Source organism: Opisthocomus hoazin, chromosome 2, assembly GCF_030867145.1.
Source record: "Opisthocomus hoazin isolate bOpiHoa1 chromosome 2, bOpiHoa1.hap1, whole genome shotgun sequence".
Taxonomy (NCBI): Eukaryota; Metazoa; Chordata; class Aves; order Opisthocomiformes; family Opisthocomidae; genus Opisthocomus; species Opisthocomus hoazin.
The window spans coordinates 90,403,243-90,425,474 of NC_134415.1; the positions used below are offsets into that span (position 1 = coordinate 90,403,243).

Genomic DNA, 22,232 nt, shown 5'->3' on the forward strand with positions numbered 1-22,232 from the left:
ATGGGTAATGAGATCTCCTCATTCAAATTCCTAAAAGTGAAAAATAAATGCCTTGTTCTTGCAGTTCTTCGTAATATAAATCACATATCTGTGCATGTCAAATATTGTTCACTTGTACTTTTCACCTGTAGTATACAGTGACAGAAAATGATTATACAGAGTAGTTGCTGCATTGTCATTGAAGAAGGCAGCTGACAACCTGGTTCGGTTCATGTAAAGCCTGTCAACAAGACTTAGAGATGATAACTTGTTACGCACTGTTGACTCTTAGTCATGATATTTATTGTGCTCTGTGTGAGATAATGGCAGGTTTGATCCTGCACCTTTGATAACAGTATGGGGTTTGTCATATATTTCAGAAGGAACAGGATAAGGAGGGTATCATTCTTTCTTCATTTTTGTTTCAGCCAAGTGAGAGGAATCATGTAGGACATCAACTGGAATAGTTCAACATAAAGCTTTCATCCTTCCCACCTTGTCCTGGTCACTAGATGTTGACACAGTTAGCTAGTGACCTAGATATCACTAGGATGATGACAAATGTCCATGTTGAGCGATTTTATCTTTGTTTTACTACAGCACTTCATGTGTATCCTCTAGCAGCCAGTGTTAATTGTTGTCTGAAGCAGGATACCAGACTTAAATCTGTTTGTCCTAGCATAGCAACCTCCATTTTCCCATAAATAAGGTGGGTGCATTTCTTTTTCTACCTGGCAGACTGGATGCAGTGTCTGTGCAAATAGTCACTAGACGGCCCCCTCCTTGCAGCCTCCACAAAACTAAGTCCTTGCTTCCCATATTTGCAGCACAGTGCCACAGTGTCGCCTGCTCCGCGACCCCAGGGTCCTGGCAGAGATGACTGGGCAGGCTTCAGCTGGCAAAGCAAGTGGATCATGGAAGACAGAGTGGCAGAAAGGCAAAAAGGGGTCAAGGAGATGTAGGGGTTGTCTCACCCACCTCAGGCACAGCTGGAAGATTGCCTACCCATGCTCTGTCATCCACGGGGCTGAGTGCGGTGTCCTGCCCATCCTGCACAAAGAATGAGTTCTCTAATGCATCACAGCCAAAGAAACTTTGGGTGCTCGCATTTAACATGAACAAAGAGCGACAGTGCCACTTCTAATTGCAGGCTGAGGAATTTAAACACAGCAGCTTTCACACAAGCCCCAATAATAATGCAAGGAGTGAGGGTCACAAGACCTCTGATGAGAAAAGGAAAAGGAGGAGAGTATAAGGCTCAGATCGTAAGAGGAGTATCAGGTTGTGTTTACGTAGCTAGGTAGGTAGTGTGATATGTGATTCAGATGTTTTTATGAGCCAGATCCATATAAATGCAAACTGGATAAAGCTTCCAGATTTCTTTGCGGTTCCATTGTGCTTTAAGGAATTATCACACTCCTGATGCTGTGCTGGAGAGGAAGAAGGTGACTTTCCCCCCAGGTGAAGCCTAGCTTGTCATGCAACAGCACCCGTATTTTCTCAACCAAAGGCTGCACAGCCACTTTGCCAGGAATGGGAGAGCCACACCCCATCAGCAGAAAATAGAGGGGATTGCAACAAACATCCCTTAAAAAAAATGTGCAGATCATAATGGCTGCAGGCCACAGCAGGCCATTTTCTATCCTTCAGTTAGTGATCTTCCAAATGACTCACCAGTGAGCATTGCATCAAGGGACATGCAATCTGCAAGGGCCATATCTAAGTATTCATTGACAGGACTGGTAGCACCACTTCTTTGAAGATTACCCAACTTCTCTTTATAACATCTCATTTTCAGTTTGCTCACAGCTCTGCCAACCCTTTATCAGTTCCAGCTCACATGTTTCAAGCTTAGTGCCAACCTACAGCTCACTGCCTGTTTGTTGGGTTTGGGAGTTTGGTTTGGTTGAGTTTGGGGTAGGTACTGTACTTTTCATTTATCCAGTTCAGCTGTTTCTAAGAGAGATTTTTCAAAAAAACAACAACAAAAGTTGTGTCTTTCTTCCTATAATTGCTCCCCGTGGCAGAGAACTGAAGTTTGTCAGGCTGATGGTCAAAAAGAGACTAATGAGAGAAACCTGAGCAATCTGAGCTAAGTGCTGGAGCAGAAGAGAAGGGCTCGGTCACTCGGTGTTTCACACAGACACAGAGCAGGCGGGGGACCAACAGCGACTGGTCAATCTCAGCCCCTCTAAATTGATGCCTGTTACCACATGGCACCTACTGCCTATTTATGCAGCACTACGACAGACAACATCATCATGAAGCGGGTTTGACCATCTCAGGAAGGGAGCGCTAAGCTGAACAAGGCAAAGGCATCAGACATGGGGAAGCAGGCTTGCGGGCAAGAACCCACCATCAGTGTGCAGTCTGCAGTCACTGAGTGATCCACTCATTCCTTGTGAGGGTGACATCTGCTTGGACCAAAACCAAGAGAACGACCTGTGAATCTGTCGTTGCTGTCTGCCTCTGTCATCAGTTTTCTTTCAGTCCAGAGAAAAGAGCCCTGCCAATTCATACAAACTAATTTAGAAGAGATTCTAACTAGTTTCTGGAGGTTAATACATTCTGTATGCTCCGGGCAGATACATGAGAACGATAGGCATGTGGCTACTTCTCGGACTTGGGAGATTGTTACGCCAGAGAGCCACCATCAATCAATCAATTAACATTGATTAATTAGGGGGGAAATGAAGGACGGCGAAGATACTGTAATCCTGTTTTATGAAAAATGGATCTGAGCATGTGTAAACTCCAAGCGTTGCTGAGCCATGGGCCCTGCAATATGAGGTGTCTGGAGTGGGATCAGAGACTCTGTGTGGTAGGAACAGAATCCTAGGGGTAGGAACAGGATCCTAGGGGAAGATGAGCTGCATCTTGGAGGAGGAAGAAAGGCTTTCTGCAGGGAGACCAGGCAACTATGTGAAGGCTACAGTAATAAAAGACGATGGATGACAGAAGAGGTAAAAGAAATTAGAGGGCTAAAGCTGGAGAAAGGGAGGGAGTAAAGCAAGGTAGAGATACTTGGAAGGGGGACTAATGCTAAGCGGAGGCAGGACCAGTGACAGTCTGTCCGCTTCCCACTCTCTCCGTTTAAGGACTGAAAGAGGACTAGAGAAGCTAAGACTAGCTCTTCCTACTTCCCAGGCCAGTCCCACCTGTGCCATGGCATATTGGAGAGCCCTTGCCACAGCCAGGCTGCAATGGAGAAAAAGCAGATACTAGGTCATGAGTCCCCCATTGGGGTACAGGCTGGTTCCCACAGCTGCATAAGGGTGTGATGGGATGTAGCCTGGACAAGTATTTGCAGCACCAGAGGGCACCAGACAGCAAGGAGCAGGTGTTAACTGGGTCCTTGGGGCTACAGACCTGAGGGGGTAGGAACAGGGGGCTGAGCTAGAAAAGTAGACAGGAAGGGCTATATGTCACGAGGGTCAGGGTGGCGATGTCATTTCATTTTTTCATTTGCTCTTTGTGACTGAGTAAATCTCAAGGCACACAGCTTCTGGGATTTCTCTCTCTGCTCTGTCAAATCAAGGAAATGAGGCTACAATGTAAATTTAACCTACCCCCTCTACTGCCTCTACCTCCTTTCAACTGGGCATGCCCATAACATGCATACCCCAAACATGGCTTTTCAGCAAGTGTAAAACGCTTTGAGGAAAAGGGAACCACCATAGCTACCTCACCTTGCAGTTGTGGTGAAACTTGCGCTGTTGGTCTGTACGGTCAGCACTCGTTTACAGCCCTAGAAGCAATGAGACACCTCATAAACCTTTCAGCCCTTGCACTGTCTCTCACAGCCCCCTCAGCCTAACACCAATGATACCATCTGCACTCCCCCGGTGTCTGCCACCGAAGCCATTGGTCTCAGTTGTATTCCTGCCCTCTGTTAACAATCCTGGTGGCAAGAAGGCCCAGAGGCACTCCCCGCGACACAAATCTCTGCACCGATACACTCATTTGAACACTGGAAAAACCAGGCTTCCTTTTTCCCTCTGTGTCCTTGTGCTCTGAAATTAGATTTCCTTAGATGTAGGGTAATTAAATACGAGTACTCTCCTCAGAAAAGGCACATCAGTCAGGCCATAGACCTAACTCTTCAGACGCATAACAGAGAGAAGTATTACATCCTGCCTGCACAGCCTGCTCAAAACCCAGTCTCAGGGCTCTAATGGACTGTTGAAGAGAAGCAGCTGTGGACAAAGCAGACTTCCAGCCTGGGAAATAACTGGGGGAAGAGAAAACACCCTACCTGGCATGATGATTTATGGATGTGTTCGGAGCAAGACTTTCAACTGTTCTCCAGCTACACAGTCATCTTCCTCTTTCTCCCCTACAAACCAGATCCTCTAAATACCCCATTTAGCTTCTTCCCCACTAAACTTCTTAGTCAGGTTGCTTCATTTCTAGCTTTGGATTTTGTCACAGTAACACAGTAACTGCTCAGAGCAATAAAGGCCTCCTTTGCAGAGGTCATCGCAGGGCCTTTCAGCTAAATTAGCTGCTTTAGTTCTGACAGCCTCTCATTTAAACTCACTTTCTTACTGCTCTGCTTGAGTTTCACAGCAAGCTGGGCCACCAAGACTGAAAGGATGTGGTCTACCAATCACACCGGAGATTAGCAACACCTTGTTTTGGAATGAAACCTAAGAAAAATATGAGGATGCGGCTGAATAGGAGTAAGTATTCAGAAAACCTTGATGTGTCGTCTTAATCATCTTCCTATTCATGAACGCACTTGAAACCTCTTACAAGGTTATGATAAGGAGCTGCTCACCAGTGTTACAAAAAGACAAAGCGTTCTGTTTTTTCCCGAGCAGCAAGTTACAACATGCAAGCGAACGTTGTGTGCAGAATACTTTTCACCTCCATGTTCCCATCCAGAACTGTATTTACCCTTGATAAATGATGAACTATGTCCTACAGCTGTGCTACATATTTCAGACTAACAAGGGCAGGAGGAAGGTCAGACCGATTCTGGAGCGCTGTCTATCGAGACAAAGGGACTCGTGCTATGTCACGTGCTCTCTATTTCATGTAGCCTAGCCTTAGACTATTTCCCGAATCCCTTGTTTTTCTGAGGACATGGCAACAGTTTATGTACACTGCTCTGAAGTTAAGACCCGGCCATCTTGTGTGTTTTTCCCTTCCTCTACCAAACATTATCTTGTTCCTTTAAACCCTGCTTAACCTTACTGCGGTTCCTGTTTCTCTGCAGGACCCATACACCAACAAGAGAAGTGAAAGCAGCTATTTCTGTTTCTTTCCACTGCTCTGAGCAGTGCCTGAATGCTTGAAAGTGAGTAAGAGCCAGAGGCATCTCCAAGAGGCTGAGTGAACATCCAGTTCCAGCTCAAAACAAAAGGGATCCATGAACTAACCCTCTGGTGCAAAATTTCTAGCTAGCACCCACCTAGTAATGGGAGTTTGCTCTGCTGTCAGCAACACATGGTCAGACTGCGCAGGAGCTGAACACTAAGGCAGCGATTCATCTCACTGAATGTTAGCTGTCTGAAAAATTCAGATGGTCATCTATGTCTCCTTAGCACACAATGCAGACAGACAGAAAAATAAGGGTTCATCACACCCACTTCATACATAATTTGGGCTGGAACATATTGTTCCTGGAAGGTGCCTCTTTGTCTCCATAGCAAGTAAAGACTGGTGTGGGCTAGAAGCTGAGCTGTCGGATGGCTGGGGTTAGGTGAGAGGCATCGAAACCGTCTTGAACAGCCACGTTTATCTGGGTCTTCTGCCAGTCTGTGCATTTGCATCTAGGATCTCCTGATGCTGTTACTTCCAAGGCATCCAGATGGCTGTTCGGTGGTGCCTCTGGTGACCCCATATCTCTGTTGCTTTCTGGCTGGTTTTGTTCTCGGGAAGTTACTTCCCTTCAACCAGGAACACACCTCTAGAAGTCCAAAGACAATGGGCTATGTGGAGTTAAAAAGGGAAGGTTACATCTCTCCTGCTCTTAATGGTGTCTGAAAAATGCCCAAAAGCTGCCCTTAAAAGAGCAGTTCTGTGAGCAGTGTAACTGGTGACTCCAAATTTCATATGGATTTCTGTTTACAGTTAAATTCTCTGATGCTTAATAACGTAAAAATGCCAATTACAGCTTCCGGACTTGGGGAGGTCATAATGATCCACTCCCATGTAAAGTGTCTGGTGTCAGCCATGAGTTCTGCCTGTTCCTTTCCTCCAGTGAAGGCATACACAGGGTATGCCTCTTCTAGAGAGCCAGCTACTGTACTGATCAGAATCGGCCTGCAAGGTCTAAGATCTGGGTAGGACAGCAGAAATACATAGTAGTCTTCCAATAAATACAGCAAGCCTCTTAAAACCACAAAAATAACCCATTTATACTGCGAAGAAGTAAACTAAGAATGGAAATACTTTTCGCTCTGTGCAACTTTTCATTGAAGAGTTTCCTTCACCTCTGCCTTCTTTCCCCGTTACATCACACCTTTGAAGGCACAGGCCTGGCAGACGGCAGGAAGAGAGCAGTTGTTTTTGTTATTATTTAGATATAGAGCACCTTAAAGTAAGCTAGTAACTGCTGAGTTGGGTGGAGAAGGCTTCCTGATGGAAAATTGTGCCTCTCTTTCCAGAAAAAAAAAAAAAAAAGAGGAGGTACTTGGAAAGATAAAGGGCAATTCAGACCTTTGAATGCTCTTATCATAAAACTGAATACGAAATAATTACCATAAATGAGGCAACTAGTTCCTACACCCTCTGCAACCTGGATGACATCCTTCTGTGTCATCAAAATAAAAGTTACTTGCAGAAAACACATTACTTACAACCTTATCTCAGCCACGTGAGCTCACACGTACAAGAGGAGAAGACCAAAGTCTTCTAAATCATCTCTCTGCAAAGAAATGAACTACAAAGATTTTAACTCTATTTCCTTCTCCAAAACACTGGCACCAGGACAGGCATGTGATTTTATCCCTAAACAGGGTGTTCCTTAGGCTCTTTGCCAATGTAATTGGCTTATTCATATCCTTCCCTTCCAGATTACCTCAGGGTGATTTACATCTTGGAGGCCTATAAACACTGATGATTCAGTACATGAAAACCAAAAACATTGTTCAGTGTCTGACAGGGTCCTCATTGGCTTTTGCCCCCAAATTGATTGTTCATATTGGAACAACCTAACATATAATCAACCTCTGACATAATCCTAATGTTATACAGACAAAAGAGCTTCTAAAACACAATGGGACTAATGTAATTTGTTTTTTACGGGTGTTTCTAGGTACTCAGCAGGAGCAAGCCAACAGGCAAGATTTTCAAATGTGAAGATACAGATGCTCCCAGCCCAGCTTCTTCAGTCTACTGGCCATTTTGAAGACTGTCTTCTTCTGATTTTCCATGAACAAACCACTGGGACTGAGGTGTAAAGAAATGCAGATACAAAGAGAATTTCATTTTCTCTCTCTGCAAAACATAACTTTCCTTGTAGCAATTCAACAGCTACTTAATATGGTGTTATTTAGAGCGAGCAGATGGACTTCCAGTGAATTCAGAACAAATTTCCTTCACATGTTGAACCTGAACTCTCTATCTAGGAAATGTTTTGCAGTCCAGTTCAGGACAACTTTACCTCACCTAACACAGAAACAAGCATAGACTTGTATTCCTGAATAAAGAAAAGGCTGAAAGATGTTTATTTTGCCTTTTTGTTGATGAAAGTCTTGGAGTTGCATGTGTCTCTCTCTTTTTGTAACATGAACAGTTTTGATAAAGTAGACCAGAAAACTTTACAGAACATACTTCTCTGTATCTTTGGTAATAATTTAATATATACTTGTCTCAGTACTCTCACAAAAAGCAGTCACTCAGTCTCCCTTCAGGGGAAGATTACTACACTCCATACTCAAACAGACTCCATTTTCTCCTTCATTACATGCCTCTGCAGTACTTTTCCTAAGCAAGCTCCCTGCTTCTAGACCAAACTTATTACCAGCTACATGGCCGCTCACACAAATCCAGCACCCTTCCAGTACGTTACCATTTTGCCTTCCAAAAAATTCTCCATGCTTAACACCCATGTCCCTAAGATCATCAACCAGCACTTTTTAATCCATTTCATGGTAAGATTTCCACAATGTCTTTAAATGCCACAGGTTGCTTTGTAAGGCGGTTCTCACCATTCTGATACTTGTTTTCATAAGGACTTTGGCATATCAGCTGCTAATAAAGTTTGTATTCTTTAATAACAGAGTTTATGCACTTAAATACCTGCCAGAGGATGAACAAATCTCTGCCATGTCAGCTGAAGTATTTCAAAGTCCAGCACTTTTAAATCAGCGCAAATGCCTTAAAACTCGTTTCCCTGTTTGCACTGACAGTTGTGGTTACAGGTGTTATGCACTTATAAGCTCTGCTTAGATATTAAAACTTGCACACAAATTCATTCACATTTGCATTCACTGAGTGTTTATCTACAAAAAATCTGCAATACATTTGTCATGCCCACATTGACTCTATATAACATGTTCACACAGAAGTTCCAAGCAACATCACAGAATTATTATAGTCCACATATGTAAATGCAAGTGCACCACTGCATGAGGCTTTTAATATATAATACAGGAGAGCAAACATGTAATGAAATCGTGGGAAGAATGAGGGGTGAACTCCCTAGAATTAAATCATATATGTATATAATTTTTATGAAAGGCAAGAATGTTTCACTCCTACCAAATACTTTAAAAACATTTATACCACACACAAACCAGTAAATAAAATTCAGATCTTACAAGAAGTGCACTGTAGGACCTGATCATTTAGAGTATTAGTGAGGCATTGCCTAACCGAGAGAAATAAACCCCACCCTCCAGACTCACTGCGGGAAAGTGGAGAGCTGGCAGCCCTGAGAATTCCTCCTCTTTGATCCACAATGAAAAAGGATAATAAGGGTGTACGAACTCACCCTTGCCTAGTTTTCACTTTCTTCAAGGTAAAGAGTTATGCTGATTCAGGACTCCGGTCGTGGCCCAGGAGAATTTTGTTCTTATACTCCCCACACATCAAATCTCTAGCTTTTAAAAAGTTCTCAAGATTTTCCCTCCCTTTCCTTAATTCAATCAATTCTAGTAACAGACGCTCCTTTGTTGCTTGTCACCAAAGTATTTTAAGCACTTTGAATCCTGTCTCATTTTATACTTGTTTCTAAAGGAGTCAGTTCTGGCCTTCAGCTCTTTGTTTTCTTTCAAAACCTTATTGAACGAGCTGTGCTCCTCTGCGTTCACTTCAAGGACACCATGTTTTCTTTTGTCATGATAACTCTCACTCTGAAATGCCTCAAACTTACAATCAAATGCAAAAATAAAACTCTCTTTTCCATTTACTCTTCTTAATAGCATCCTGATGGCTGCGCGTTTCAGAAGGACATGCTAGGGGTAACAATGCAGAAAACGATGTTAAATCCTTGCTCGTCATAGCTCAAGCAAGCAAAGCCGTTAATGCATTTTATTTGGCAATGTCCAGGTTATGTCTCTATATTTACAGTTTATGTTGCAACAGGGACTGACAGCTGCAGTAGGTCTGGCCCTCCCATCTGCACTGGGGCCACGTTAGCAGTGCCTTCTCTAAAATATTAAAGGTAAGCATGTGTTGTGCCAGCATTGGGTATTGTATGGAAAACCTGCTCCTGCTTCCACCCAAGTCAACAGGAAAACAAAACAGTCTAGGAGTCAGAGCTTTCCTTTCTTTATTCTTATTTAAATGACAACCAGTGTTTTATGTGGTTGTTTATTAAATAATAATAATACAATAATGCCCAGAGGCTCCAATTAGGACTGGGAAGTCACTGCAGCGGGATTGTGCAAAGGCAGAGGAAGGGACGGCGGGCTGGGAATTGGACGGCTCCCCAGCAGCGGGGAGCGTGGGCTGGAAGCCAGGTCCTCTCGGCAGGCGGGAAGGGCTGCTCCCAGCACTCCCCGTCACCGGCAGCAGCTGAGCCTTTTGTTTGCGTGGGAGTTTGATGTTCCTTGGGTTTTTGGGTTTTATCCGTTTGGGGTTTTTTAATGTCAAGATATAGAATAACCAGGAAGACATACAAAGAGGTTTTCTTCAAAGTAGCTGAGCCCCCGCAAAGGGAAAAAAAGGAGTGTATGTAGATGTATATGCTAATTCTTAGTAATTAAAACCAGAGTGCTGTGCTGGAGCTGTGCACAGGCTTTATTAGCTAATATTAAAACAAAGGGCTGATTTGCCTTCCACAGAAATTTCACCTTGGCAAAGCTCCGTGCACTGCAGCGGAGTTACTCCTCGCTTCACAATGTGAGCACAGGATCAGGCCAGGAGCCCTCAGGAAGGACTTGAAAGCCGATAACGAAACAAAAGGACAAACAGGAGGCACATGGGGAGGACAATCCTAAGGAGCGGGATAAGAACAAGCATGTTGCTCTTGGCAGAAAGTAACTAGCAAAAATTAATTGCGTAGCCAGCCTCCCGCTCAGTTCTTTTTGTTTTGTTATGAAACAGGATTTGTTTTTATTATAGAGGAATGGGATATATTTCAGCAGAGACATCTGAGCTGGACAGGCTTTATGGCAGAAGTACGTTTTATGGGGAGATTTGAATCAAGACAGAGTGGATTCGGTTCACAAGATGGGTGCAGTTGTTCCAGGCTGAAACAGAAAGGGCAGCTATGAATGAAAGCCCTCGGAGGAACACAGGAGGAGGGAAGAAAGGCAGCAAGTGATCAGAGGAAAACTGGGCTGGACCAGGGCATGTGGGAGCAAAGACACAAATCACGAATTCAGGCAGCAGCAGAACAATGCCGGGCCCCAAAGGTGAGGCCTGAAATCAAAGGGACGAACAACCCAAGAAGGCCCAAGAAGGGGCACAGCAGTGGCGAGATGCTGCCGCTCGGTGAGGAACAAGGCGGGGAGGGTAGTGAAAACTTTATCTGCTGGCATGGGGAACAGAGGGACCCCGAACTGGGTGGAAAGGAGAAGCTAAAGATTCCCTGGGAGAAACTTCTAGAAAGCTGGTAATTTATATGAGCATCTTCAGGCTAGAGGTTACCTAAGTCTGGGGAAGAATTTCAGAAACAAGATCTGAGGTGGGGAAGCAAGGTCTGAGACGGGGAAACAGGTCATTGGAAATTCTTCATAGAAGAACAAGTATGGCCTAAAACCAGCGTTCATATGTGGGAGAAAAGGGAGCAAACGAGCTTGGAGCATGACAGTATTACCTGTGGTGATGGATAAAAAACAAGGAAGAGATTTGCCAGCAGAAGTTGGTAATCATCTTCTGTTTTATGAATAGAAAAGTTAAGCTAAGTGAGAGGTACTGCACGGGATTGGCAAAGGAGGGCAGAGACGGGGAAGCAGAGGGGCAGATGGATCAGAGGTGAAGCAGCAGCTTAAGCAGTGGGTGTGTATAGATGGTACAGCTCGCATACATACCGCCCGCCCGCAAAACCAGGGAGCATCCCAGAGGTCAGCTGCAGAGGGAGGGAGGAGGTTTTTGAGAACAAAATGTAGCCAGATACTGTCTGAAAAAAAGAGAAGGATGGAAAAGACAGGTAAGATAGTGACAGAGAAGTTGAACCTGTAGTAAATTACCTGGGAAAATAAGAGTTTTAATTCAAGTCCTCAGTTCTTTGTTGCTCTCTGTAGAAAACTGAGTTTAATAAAAGTGAAATTTTCAGCTGGCTTCCACTGAGTTTCCACACAAAATTTCCAAAAAAGCAACAGGTCTGCAGTGAAAAGTACATGCCCATTTCTTCAATGTGCACAAGCTACAGGGCTACGTGTTGCGAGTGAACAGAATGGACAGTGTCTTAAATCTCCTCCTACACCCGAGGAAATTCGTAGAAAATAGTTAACACATCTCAGTTGTCACTGTGTCCTATGCTGTTTTTGTCACTAACATACTAGCACGGAAGAAAAGCCTGACCTTCACTATATCTCAGCCTGACACAGCTGTGTAACCTCACTGAGGATCGGGACTCCAGTCCACTGCAGCAGTCGAGGCATTCACAACTAACTCTGTGTTTGACCTCAGTGGCTCTTAATTCAGTTCAGTATTGCCTGTGTGATACTTGGCCTGTAATTTTTTTCACCATTCCACTTCATTGAGTTTTTGGTTGACTCGATTCTACTCTCCAGTTAATATGTAATACCATACTGCTCTTTTAGCCTTGCAATCACTTATGAAAAACTAATTGTCCCACAAAGATGTGATAGAACTTTTTAGAAAACATCTTTGTGTAAGAAGTGTACTTTTGCCTTCTGCACAGTGGCAGTCTTTTAAGGTCAAGAGCAAAGCAGAATTTAGTTTAATGCAGCGTGTCTCCAAATATTCAGGCAGGAAACATTCTATATGAAGTCTAAAAATCTGAATTCTTTACAAGAGAAGAAGGTAGGAAGATAACAGATAGGCATAATGTAAATGCTCATGCATTAAAATGTTTGACAGTGGAGGGTAAGGGTATGCAGGACATGGGGACGTAAGACCTTCTTTCCTTAGGCTGCGGTAACATTTCCAGTACCCCATGACGCTGCCCTCCCTATACTCCACTACTTTTGGCAAACCTCCTCAAGGTGGTCATTGACAATGGATGGAAGAGCGCACTGATCCACACTTCCCAGTGTTGACGCTTTCCTGAAATTGTCAAGGTAATTGCAGTAGTCAGAGCTGCAAAATTTTACTCGCTGCTTCCTAATTATTCTATGTCCAGGTCTGTTAGCACAATTCATGTGCATACACCAGTGAGTCTAGTAATTTTCCTTTTATAGCCTTGAAGTATTATCCTGAATATAGGTGAACTGACTCAAATGGGTTATTACCGCTTCACCTCCTTGCAAGTAAAAAGTTTAGTTTCACCGTGACTTTGGTGTTGCCACCTGATATTATGAAATGACTGCAAGGACTTCCTGGGTCATTCACGATAGTCTTGCTCCACTGAAGGAAACCATACCACACAACCTTTTTTCTTGAAATACTAGGCCTTTTCTAAGGACCATCTAAGCCTCGTCTGAAGATTTAGGTTTGATTTTGTGTATTTTCACCCACACTACTGCTACTGGAAGAGTGCTCTGGAAAATTCATTCCTCTGGAAGTTATAAATCTTCCTCTTATTTCCAGTTTGGGTGAGGTAACTGCCAGTTCCTGTATCAACACAGTCTGCATCACTAAAATAGATCTTAAAAATCTCCTGAACTTACCTCCTTCTTGCACTTTCAGAGACACATCACAGACTTCAACAGTTATTTGGTTGGGCCAATAACCTTTAACTAACAACCCCTTAACTTCTTCCAATAACTAAATTTTCCATTTCTGTTTTCCTAATCAGCCTGGTCACCCTTTTGTGGACAAGTTATGGCTTTAATTAATCTTTCCTGAACATGCATGAGTGGAAGTATATACAGTATTTCAGATGAAGTAGGTGTTTTCAATGTCTCTACTATTGGCAAATATACTTCTGTAGTTCTGCTGGAAATACCGTAGTACCTTGGGCCTAAGAAATACGTTTTTCCTATAGAAGGTCACTCCATGTTGCAGGTTCAGATCATAATTTTTTGGTACAGTTTACCAGCACAAGTCTGCACCTAAAGAAGCAGAGCCGACCGTCACTGACCTCTGGCTTTCATTCCTGTGCCTGTGTTTCCCTTCCCTATCCCTTGCCAGCACTATCTGTGCAACTGTATAGCAAAGCCGACCGAGAAATTTATTCCATTTTTCTTCTGGCTGTTTTTCCTACCTTACAATTCCTGCACTAATCCCCATTTTTTCATCTTAACTAATCCTTTTTCACTTGGCACCACACAAACGCTTCACTGAAGTCCTGACACACAAACTCCACTGCATTTTCTCTACAAAATCTGCAACCACAGCGTGTGCCCGGTACCTCAGTAAGAAATCTTCAGCATGCATGGCCAAATTCAAGTGGAATGACACTGCTTAATGTGACTTTTGATCACTTGGGGCGAGATGGAACATGCCCTAGAAAACAGCTCAGCTAAGTGGTGGTCACCGTGTTTGTGAGCATGACTCGTTAATGAGAAATGAGCCACTGTGTGAAGTGGGAGTAACACGGTTAGATGGCATAAAAGAAAAGATAAAGACTGTGAGGTGGCCCCTGCACCAAATCAATAGGCTGTCTCAAGGAAAAGGAAGAGGAAGCAGAGTCAAGATGGTATATAAAGAGAATGAGAGGAAGACAGAAAAAAAAAAAGAGAAAACAAAAAACAATGGGGGAATGGAGCAATGGCAGCAGAGGAAAGGGAAGAAAAGAGAATGCATAAAGACTAACATTTGGTCAACTACAACATTTCCATCACAGTCCCAAAGCAACACACTGAAAGGGTTACTTCCCCACTCCATTCAGAGCTGTACAAAGGTCAAAACGCTGTCCTGTGTCTGGACTTGTCTTTTTTACAGGTGTCACGCTTGAAGTGCAGATCCAATAAAATCTAGCACAGCACCATTTATAAATAAGCTCTCCCATTCCCAGTATTAATAAAATATGCTTGTACAATTTATTTTTAAAATATACTGTATAATTCTAAAGGAACCCCATGTAGCTCATAATGGGACACTGCAAATTGGTTATATAGTAAGTAAGTAAAAGAAAGAACAATACAAACAGTGGTTTGCAGCCTTGACCTATGGTGTTTCCTGCCACAATGAAAGTAAAAACACATGTTCCCTGACAACCATCAAGCACTTTGTCACTGCTGTTGGACATTTTGCTGCCTTAGGGCTTATCCACGTGCAAAGCTACATTGGTTTAGCTGGGTTTAATTTACTGCAAAGGGCTGTGTGAATTCTTCTTTTGACTTACATCAGACTTCATTCAGTTTAGCTCAACAAATTAAAGGTCAGATAAAGCCTTAGTAACTCTGTTGATCAGGACAATCATGGTTCTAATCAATTGCTTACAATTATAGTGCTGCCTGCATTGGCAAAAGCTTGCTCTCTAGTAGCTTATCTTGATGAAGTTTTGCCTGATTCCTCAGACTGTTTTAATTGACTCAAATTGTGCCTGAATTGTCCGGATTTGGTGTCATACGAGTTAATGTCACTGAATCTTTTCTGCTGCTGAATGCAGAATATATATATAAAATACTAAGTTCAGTGTGACAAATACTAAGTTCAGTGGGAAGTGCCGGCTATTCCAAAATTTAATTTTTTTTTCAACGTTGCACCCAAACACAGGCACTTCTCAGCATACAGACGAAGGCAGGAGTGGCTGTCTTGGTCACGTGTGGGCACAGGGCATTCCAAATTAAGCAAGTGCATCATACACATGCTGAAAGACACTCAGGGTTTCCTTAATTCAAAGCCTGCGAGAACAACTTTGCCTCAGTCTTCCCGGATGAAGCGCTTGGTCAGAATACTTAAGACTGTTGCACGAACACAGGGAAACTCACTGGTTAGGGAAATGTAATGGAAATGAAGAATTAAATGAATGGAAAACCAGACATCATAATTCCAAAGAAGAGTGTCCACAGAAGGAGTTATACCTGTATGGTAATAGGAGGACAATTATAACACTGTAATAACATCAGTACATTTCCTGAGCCTTGCTATGGAAAACCAGAACTCGTCTCAGATTTACAAAGGCTTGTCAGCATCCTCCTCACCAAGGAAACACTCCAAGTACTTCCTCTACAGAGGAAAAAGTAACAGCAGAGGCATCATTTAGCTGTTTTCTGTAATTAGTTTTACGCCAAGGCAAGTTGGGAAAACCTATAATGAATTTCACAGAATTGTTCCAACATCATCATGAGCTGTCACAGAAAGCAGATTGTTAATCACTATTTCTATTTTCGCTGGGCAAAATGGCTCTCCTAGGTCACCCCACTGCTTGAAACCTCAGTTATGCTAAAAGCAGCAGAGCCAGATTGCCAGCACAGGTACCAGATTCGTGTTTAGACTGACTGGGTGCTGTTATGGCTTAATTAACAATATATGCCACACATGGAACATGCAAAGCAAAAAAAACTTGCTTACAAATGATAGCAAGGTTTATTATGTGGTTTTTAAAATGTCATTAGAGAAAGGCCAGCTTATATTTCACATGACAATGAAAAAACACCAAGGCACTAAAATTTTGTGCCGGCATATTCCTGATTTTACCTTCCAAAGGCAACCTGTCTCTACCTTCACAGCTAAATTAACAGGATTAGGTACAGAACAGGTGAAGGTTACATGTGTTTGGGGATTTATCAACTCCCATCAGCTTTTCCACAGGGGTGAACTGCGACACAGCTTATCTGGGTTAGGAAGCCGAACAGGAAAGAGCCCTGCTCTTCCCACAAGCAGCTACGGTTCCTCGAACCTCGTCCCTCACCACCTTCCTTCAGCAAGAACGCCCTTTACGCAACTGCAAGGACACCGGTCGCTCACACCGAGACCCAACCTTTGGCATCGCGCGGCCTTTTCTGACGTGCCCTGAGCTGCTACCGCCACCCGCTCCTCCCACAGACGCCCCCAAACGCTCTTTGCCCCCACTTCACACTCGGACAAGCGCCCTGCGGACACGCAGCCGCTCTCGGACCCGCCCGGCGCCTGCGGTAACGGCAGGCCTGCGGTAACGGCAGGCCCCCGGCCGCGGCCTGGCGGGGCCTAGCGCGGGAGGCGCGGCTCTCACCCCTTTGTGTCCCCGGGACCCGAGGGGAGCCCCTTCCCCAGGGCCGCGCCGCTCCCTCGAGGGCGCCCAACCGCTTCCCGGTGACGGGGGCCGAGCCCGGCTCCCCGCGAACACCACCACCCCATCCCCACAACCCGCACCGCGACCTCCGAGGGGGGATTTAAATCAGAACCCGGAAGCCGGGGCGGGCGGCGCGGGGCATGCCGGGATTTGTAGCCCTCCCGGGCCCTGCGCTGCCGAGTCGCTGGGCCCGGAAACCACGAATCCCTTGAGCCTCCGCGGCCGCCAACGCCCCAGGAGCGCAGGCGCAGTGCGGGGGGCTGGTTTTCGAATCCGCGGCGTTCTTATTGACGTCATAGTACTGGTGCGGGAGTCGCAGGAGGGAAGCGCTGCCGCCGCCCGGGCCCAGCCGCCATCGCTCGTCATCGGCGGCCCCGGACCGGGTAGCCGGGCCCGGCCACGCGCCTCTCGGCCCGCCTCTCGCCTCACCACCGGCCGCGGGCGGAATTGGCCCGGCCCGGCCAGGGCAGGGCGGGCGGCGAGAGCGGGGATCCAGCCGGCCGAGCCGGAGCCGCCGGGGGGGCCGCGGCCGCTCCCCAGAGAGAGCCCGACGGGGAGGCGGCGGAGGCCCTGACGCAGCCGCCCCCTCCTCTCACCGCCGCCCTCCCTCCCTTCCCTTCCCCCAGCCCGCCCCAGACAGCGGGGAAGGCGCCTCTGGGCAGGGCCGGCCGCCGCCGCCGTCTCCCCTGCCCGTCGCTCCGAGCCCCCTTCTTCCGCCCCGCCGCCGCCCCGCGCCATGGCTTGCGGCGCCACGTTGAAAAGGACTCTGGATTTCGACCCGCTGCTCAGCCCGGTGTCCCCGAAGCGGAGGCGATGTGCGCCATTGTCAGCCCCGGCCTCGGCCTCCTCCTCCTCCTTCGCCGCCTCCTCCCCGCAGAAATACCTGCGCATGGAGCCCTCGCCCTTCGGAGAGGTGTCGTCCCGGCTCACCACAGGTGAGGGAGGCGGCCGCGCCGTGCCCGCAGCCTCCCCCGGGGTAGGAGGGGGGGGTGGGGGGGGGCGCCGGGGGACCTTGGCGGGGAGGGGGCGGCGGGTGCGCAGGGCAGGGGGCTGGCGAGGAGGAAGAACAGGGGTGGGGGGGTGGGTGTCGCGTCGTGTGTGTGTGTGTCCCCCACCTCCAGCCATTTTCTGTCGGGCTGGGCGGCTGGCAGCGGCGGGGGCCGGGGCGATCCCCGCCCGGCTTGGCACCGCCGCGGAGGAGACACAATAGAAATGGCCGTTTTGCAGCAGGAGAAGGGGAGGAGGGACGGGGAAGAAGGGGGGGGGCGCGGGTTGAGCCGATGCGGGCGGGTGGCCGCAGGAAAGGGGTTGGGGGGGGACGGGGACTAGAGAAGGGGATCCGGGGGAGGGGGGGGGGAACAAGGGGGGGGTCTTTGGTGGGGGAGGCTCGACCCGGTGCGGAGGGAAGGGGGAGGCCGGCGCTCCTCGCGTCGGGGACGGGCGCGGAGGATTCCCCCCCCCCCCCCCCGCCTTCCACGGGTGCCTGGCTGGGGGGGGTCGGGGGGAGGTGACGGCGGTGTCTGCGGGGCCGCGGCTCGCTGCCAGCCTGCGCCCGCAGCCCGCCATTGCCGGCGGGGCCAAGCGCTGCCCGAGCCGTGCGGCGGCACCTCCTCCGGGCGGCCGGGGGCGCGGGCCGCCGCCAGCCCCCCGCGGAACGGCGCTGGGAAGGGGCGAAAGCGGGGGAAACAAAGGGGCGATCCCGCACCCAGTCCCGGGGGTCCCGGCCTGCCGCCTCCGGAAAGTTCCGCCGGGGAAGCCGGTGGTGCGGCGAGGGTTCGGGTTGCCTTTAGGGCAGATAAAACGGAATCGGGCGAGAACGAAACGCTCTTCACGTTCTTAGCGTGCGGGAGAGCCCAGCCGACCGGCGGCCCTTAAAGCTCTCGGTTCCGCTGGTGTCGTCCATTAAAAATCCGTTGCACCGGCGAGCAGGGGGAGAAGGCAGGGGTGAATCTCGGCTGGGCGGGCAGGGTTGAGCGGCCTTTGGCACGGTCGGTGCGGCGGGCAGCTCCCAGCGAGGCGCGGGGGGGGTGGCTGAGCTGGCAGCCGTGCGGATCCCGCGTCCTTTGTGTGCGGGGGGAAAGCCCTCGGCGGTCCTTGCGGCAGGGTTCCCAGAGGCTGGTGCGCGCCGTGCTCCCTTTCACGCAAAAGCTGGCCCCGGATTACTGCTGGTGTTCCCGAGCAGCGAGTTCGAATGTGTTTTCAGATGGCCATCTCCTCCGTGCAGGAGGACAGTGCCTTGTTTCGATTTTCCGAGTTCTGAAAACTCCGCAGTAGAACGTAATTTTTTCACCGGTTTTAATCAAATTAAAAAAAAAAATGGCTATGGAGGAAACACGTAATTTTTTTACCGGTTTTAATAAAATTTAAAAAAAAAATTGCTATGGAGGGAACACGTAAAGGGCATACAAAGTACTTGCACTTGGCATCAGTACCTTGATATTTTTTTTGCACCTCTAGGAAAAGATCTTGAATGAGTCAGCGGTCTGGGATGAGAGTTGTGATGGATGGCACTCCCTGGTACAGCGAGGCGTTACATATGCTTTTACATAGATGTTTAAAATCAGAATTGACTCGGTTCTTTTTAGAATATAAGTGTTGCTTCGTTTCAAGGATTTCTTTTGGCTTGTTTCTTTTGGATTTGGAGAGCTTAGGTTATGAATATTTAATGTAAGTATTGTCCAGCCAGTAAATGTGTATTGCTGAAAGGAGACAAGTCAATAAAATTTTCATCAGTGATAACCTACTGCAGTATTTGAGGTAATACCTAAACTGCTATGTTAATGATTCTGAAGCTCTTAAAAACTAAAATGTTACCGAAGTTGAGCAAATACAAGCCTCATCTTCTCTTGAGAAAACCAGAAGTGCAGATGGTAATCCATGTGAAAAGGTGATTCTGTACGGAGAAGGGTGTGTTTTATGTAAGCCCTTTGTGTAACAGAATGAAGAGTGAAGGACAGTAAATCAGAATGTCTCTTAGAGCACTGTAATGCTCTTGAGCAAAACTTGAAGCGTTTATAAATTGTGCACATTTACATAGATTTTGCTTAAAAGCCCCCTCTGTGGTTTGTAACAAGAAAAAATATGTTTATACAGTGCTAGTGCAAATGTGACTGTTAAGCAGCTTTCTTAGTTTTTACTTTGAGTTGAATTTAGGGGTGTTAAGACATTGTGTATATTTCATTTTGACCATCAGGGAACAAAATAGAGCTTGTAATTTTTAAGGGGCCACTTGGAAGATTGTATGGGATTCAGCTCATCTAATTTTGTAAATGTACATCTGACCTAATAATTTGTGGTTCTCTTGATAGTTGGTTGGAAGAAACAGACGATTTGTTCTACAGCTCTGGCTTAAGATGAGGCAAAGCATGCTGTAGAAATGTGTATTGCTTTCTGTTGACTGTAAAGTGAACTTACAGGACCATTTCTGATGTAGATTTCTACATTTGGATCGGATAAATCTTGCTCTGTGCATGAAAAGAATTCCAGTCTGATTTTAAATGTTCCCAACTGAGTCACCATTTTATTCAGTTTTTATATTGGGAAATTTAGTAACAATAGCCAGAATTCAGTTGACTTATGGTTTTGTCAGTGTGTTACTGTAATACTTAGGCTTCCAACACTTAAAAAGTGGCTGTCTGAATTATGTTTAATGAAAATTAATGGTCATATGAGATCAGAGCTCTGCATATAAAACCTGATGCTGATACTTTAAGTTCACGCTTCAGCATTTTTCTTCTGTTGGATACTCTGTCCTCGTAGTGTTTAACTTCACCCAGTGGAGACTGTATCAGCACCAGAACTTCTTAACCGCATGGTTAATCATTTCAGAAATGAATTATCTGGAAGCAGAATATGGATTGATTGAGGGGGGTGCTGAGAACTAAGAATACAGTGTGGTGTTCAGATGAGAGAACAGCTGTCTTTATAGAGTGGGTATAGGCAAATAAACGATATGTCTGAGAGAGGGTATGCTTATTCAAGATGAAATTTATCTCTCACAAGAGTGTTTTAATATTTTGTGGTTATTTGAACAGCTGTTAGGTCACTTCCATTTTCTCAATGAATTTGGCAGCCAAGCTGTAATTGTGGCTCTACTGTCTATACTTTCTGTGGAATTACGCTTATTGGCTTAAGCATATTCTGAGTATGTTTGTTAATTTTTGGATACTATTGTTTGCATCTAGAATTATGTTTTTAAAATTGTGTTCACTATAAGCCATGCAGAACATATCTGCCTGGCATAAGATGGGTTCAATTTTGAAAGAGTGGCTCCTCTAAGAAGTTTTTGACTGTGTGAATACTACAGATGAGTTTCACTTTTATGTAAGTTCTAGCTATAAATGAGAATGAGACTGTGTGGTATTATCAGAATAACTGCACTTGGGTCTGGATGCCTGTGTGTAACGCCTTTGTATGTGTTCAGTGTCCTCTGAAGTCCTAAGGGTGCTGTCCTGTTTCAAAGCTGTTAAGTGATTACTAGAAGGTAAAAGGAGGAAGCAATGGCAGTATTTTTTTTTTTTTTTCTCTGTTCTCTGCTGGATGTTCTAAAGCATTATTTGCAGCTTTAGCCTGATGAAAGATTATGTTCCGTGGGGGGGGGGTGGAAGAATAAACTACACAGAAGTTGTTTTTAAATTTGAAGGCAGGTCAGTGTTAGAAAGCCTGCACGTCTGGATATTGCTGAGACTAAAGTGGGATATACAGTCAGAATAAATGGGGGCAGGGAGGAGGGAGAGGTAATGTTGACTTTAGGGATTTAAATCTACTAAATCATGATATATAGTAACTGAGAAGACAAACTGAGACCAGTAGCTTTCTTCCATACTCCTCACCCAAAATCAGAGGTTAACATGCAGCTGGAACTTTGTAGAATAAAAAAGAATGATGTACTTGAAAGCAGTTTGTGAAATCACTTAAAAATCCACAAACTTTTGCATCTGCACATGCAGTATTTTCCTCCATCTGAAACACTCATCTGCCTCACCACTTCCCCAGCAACTAACTGATGTTGCAAACCAAAAATTGTAGTGGGTGGGGTTATTGAGAACAATCCTTCAACTCGGGTCACTGGTTGAAACCAAGCAGAGATAGCGTCAAACGTTTGACAGAATATGGAAATTATTGAATTTATGCAGTATTTAGTAAGGAGTGTGCATAATTGGTATCTCTGAAGGCAGTTGTACGGTACGTGTCTGTGGTTAAAGATGGCAAATGGAGTTCGTTGTGAGAGTCCCTCTTTCGTGAAGGACTCTTTACAAACAGAAGGTAGAATAAATTTGCCTTTAATGTATACCTTTTTATTTCACAGAATAATCTGGGGAAAGAATGGATCTAATTGACACAAATTTTCAAAGTTAATGCAAGAAGAGTGAGAACTGGTAGTCTTCCCCGTAGATTGCCCTCTTGTGCGAACTTGACTACTTCTGTCTGAAACTTGGTCAGACAGTGGCCATGTACAGGTTTGACTTTTAAATGAACGGATCTAGTGGCTTTGGAGTGTGACACATTAGTAGTGCTGCATTTCTTTCTGCTTAATTTCTGTTTTGTTAATATTTATCCACATGTGTAT

The 22,232-nt window shown here is 45.8% G+C and overlaps 1 protein-coding gene and 1 long non-coding RNA gene across 4 annotated transcripts in view; one reads left to right on the forward strand and one right to left on the reverse strand.

Annotated features, from left to right (window-relative positions):
* On the reverse strand, positions 1–16,964 carry LOC142360594 (uncharacterized). Its single transcript, XR_012763224.1, has 4 exons — positions 16,604–16,964; positions 11,409–11,497; positions 958–1,029; positions 1–30 (listed from the first exon to the last, which is right to left on the reverse strand). It is a non-coding gene; the product is annotated as an uncharacterized LOC142360594 (long non-coding RNA).
* The window catches only part of AKIRIN2 (akirin 2), a 17,045-nt gene continuing 11,771 nt past the window's right edge, over positions 16,959–22,232 (forward strand). Inside the window, exon 1 of one of the 3 annotated variants that reach the window (XM_075414399.1) lies at positions 16,959–17,598. In XM_075414399.1, the coding sequence (XP_075270514.1) occupies positions 17,400–17,598 (199 nt within the window). In that variant the 5' untranslated portion in view covers positions 16,959–17,399. The remainder of the gene's footprint in view (positions 17,599–22,232) is intronic. The other 2 variants (XM_075414401.1, XM_075414400.1) reach the window with 2 other exon arrangements.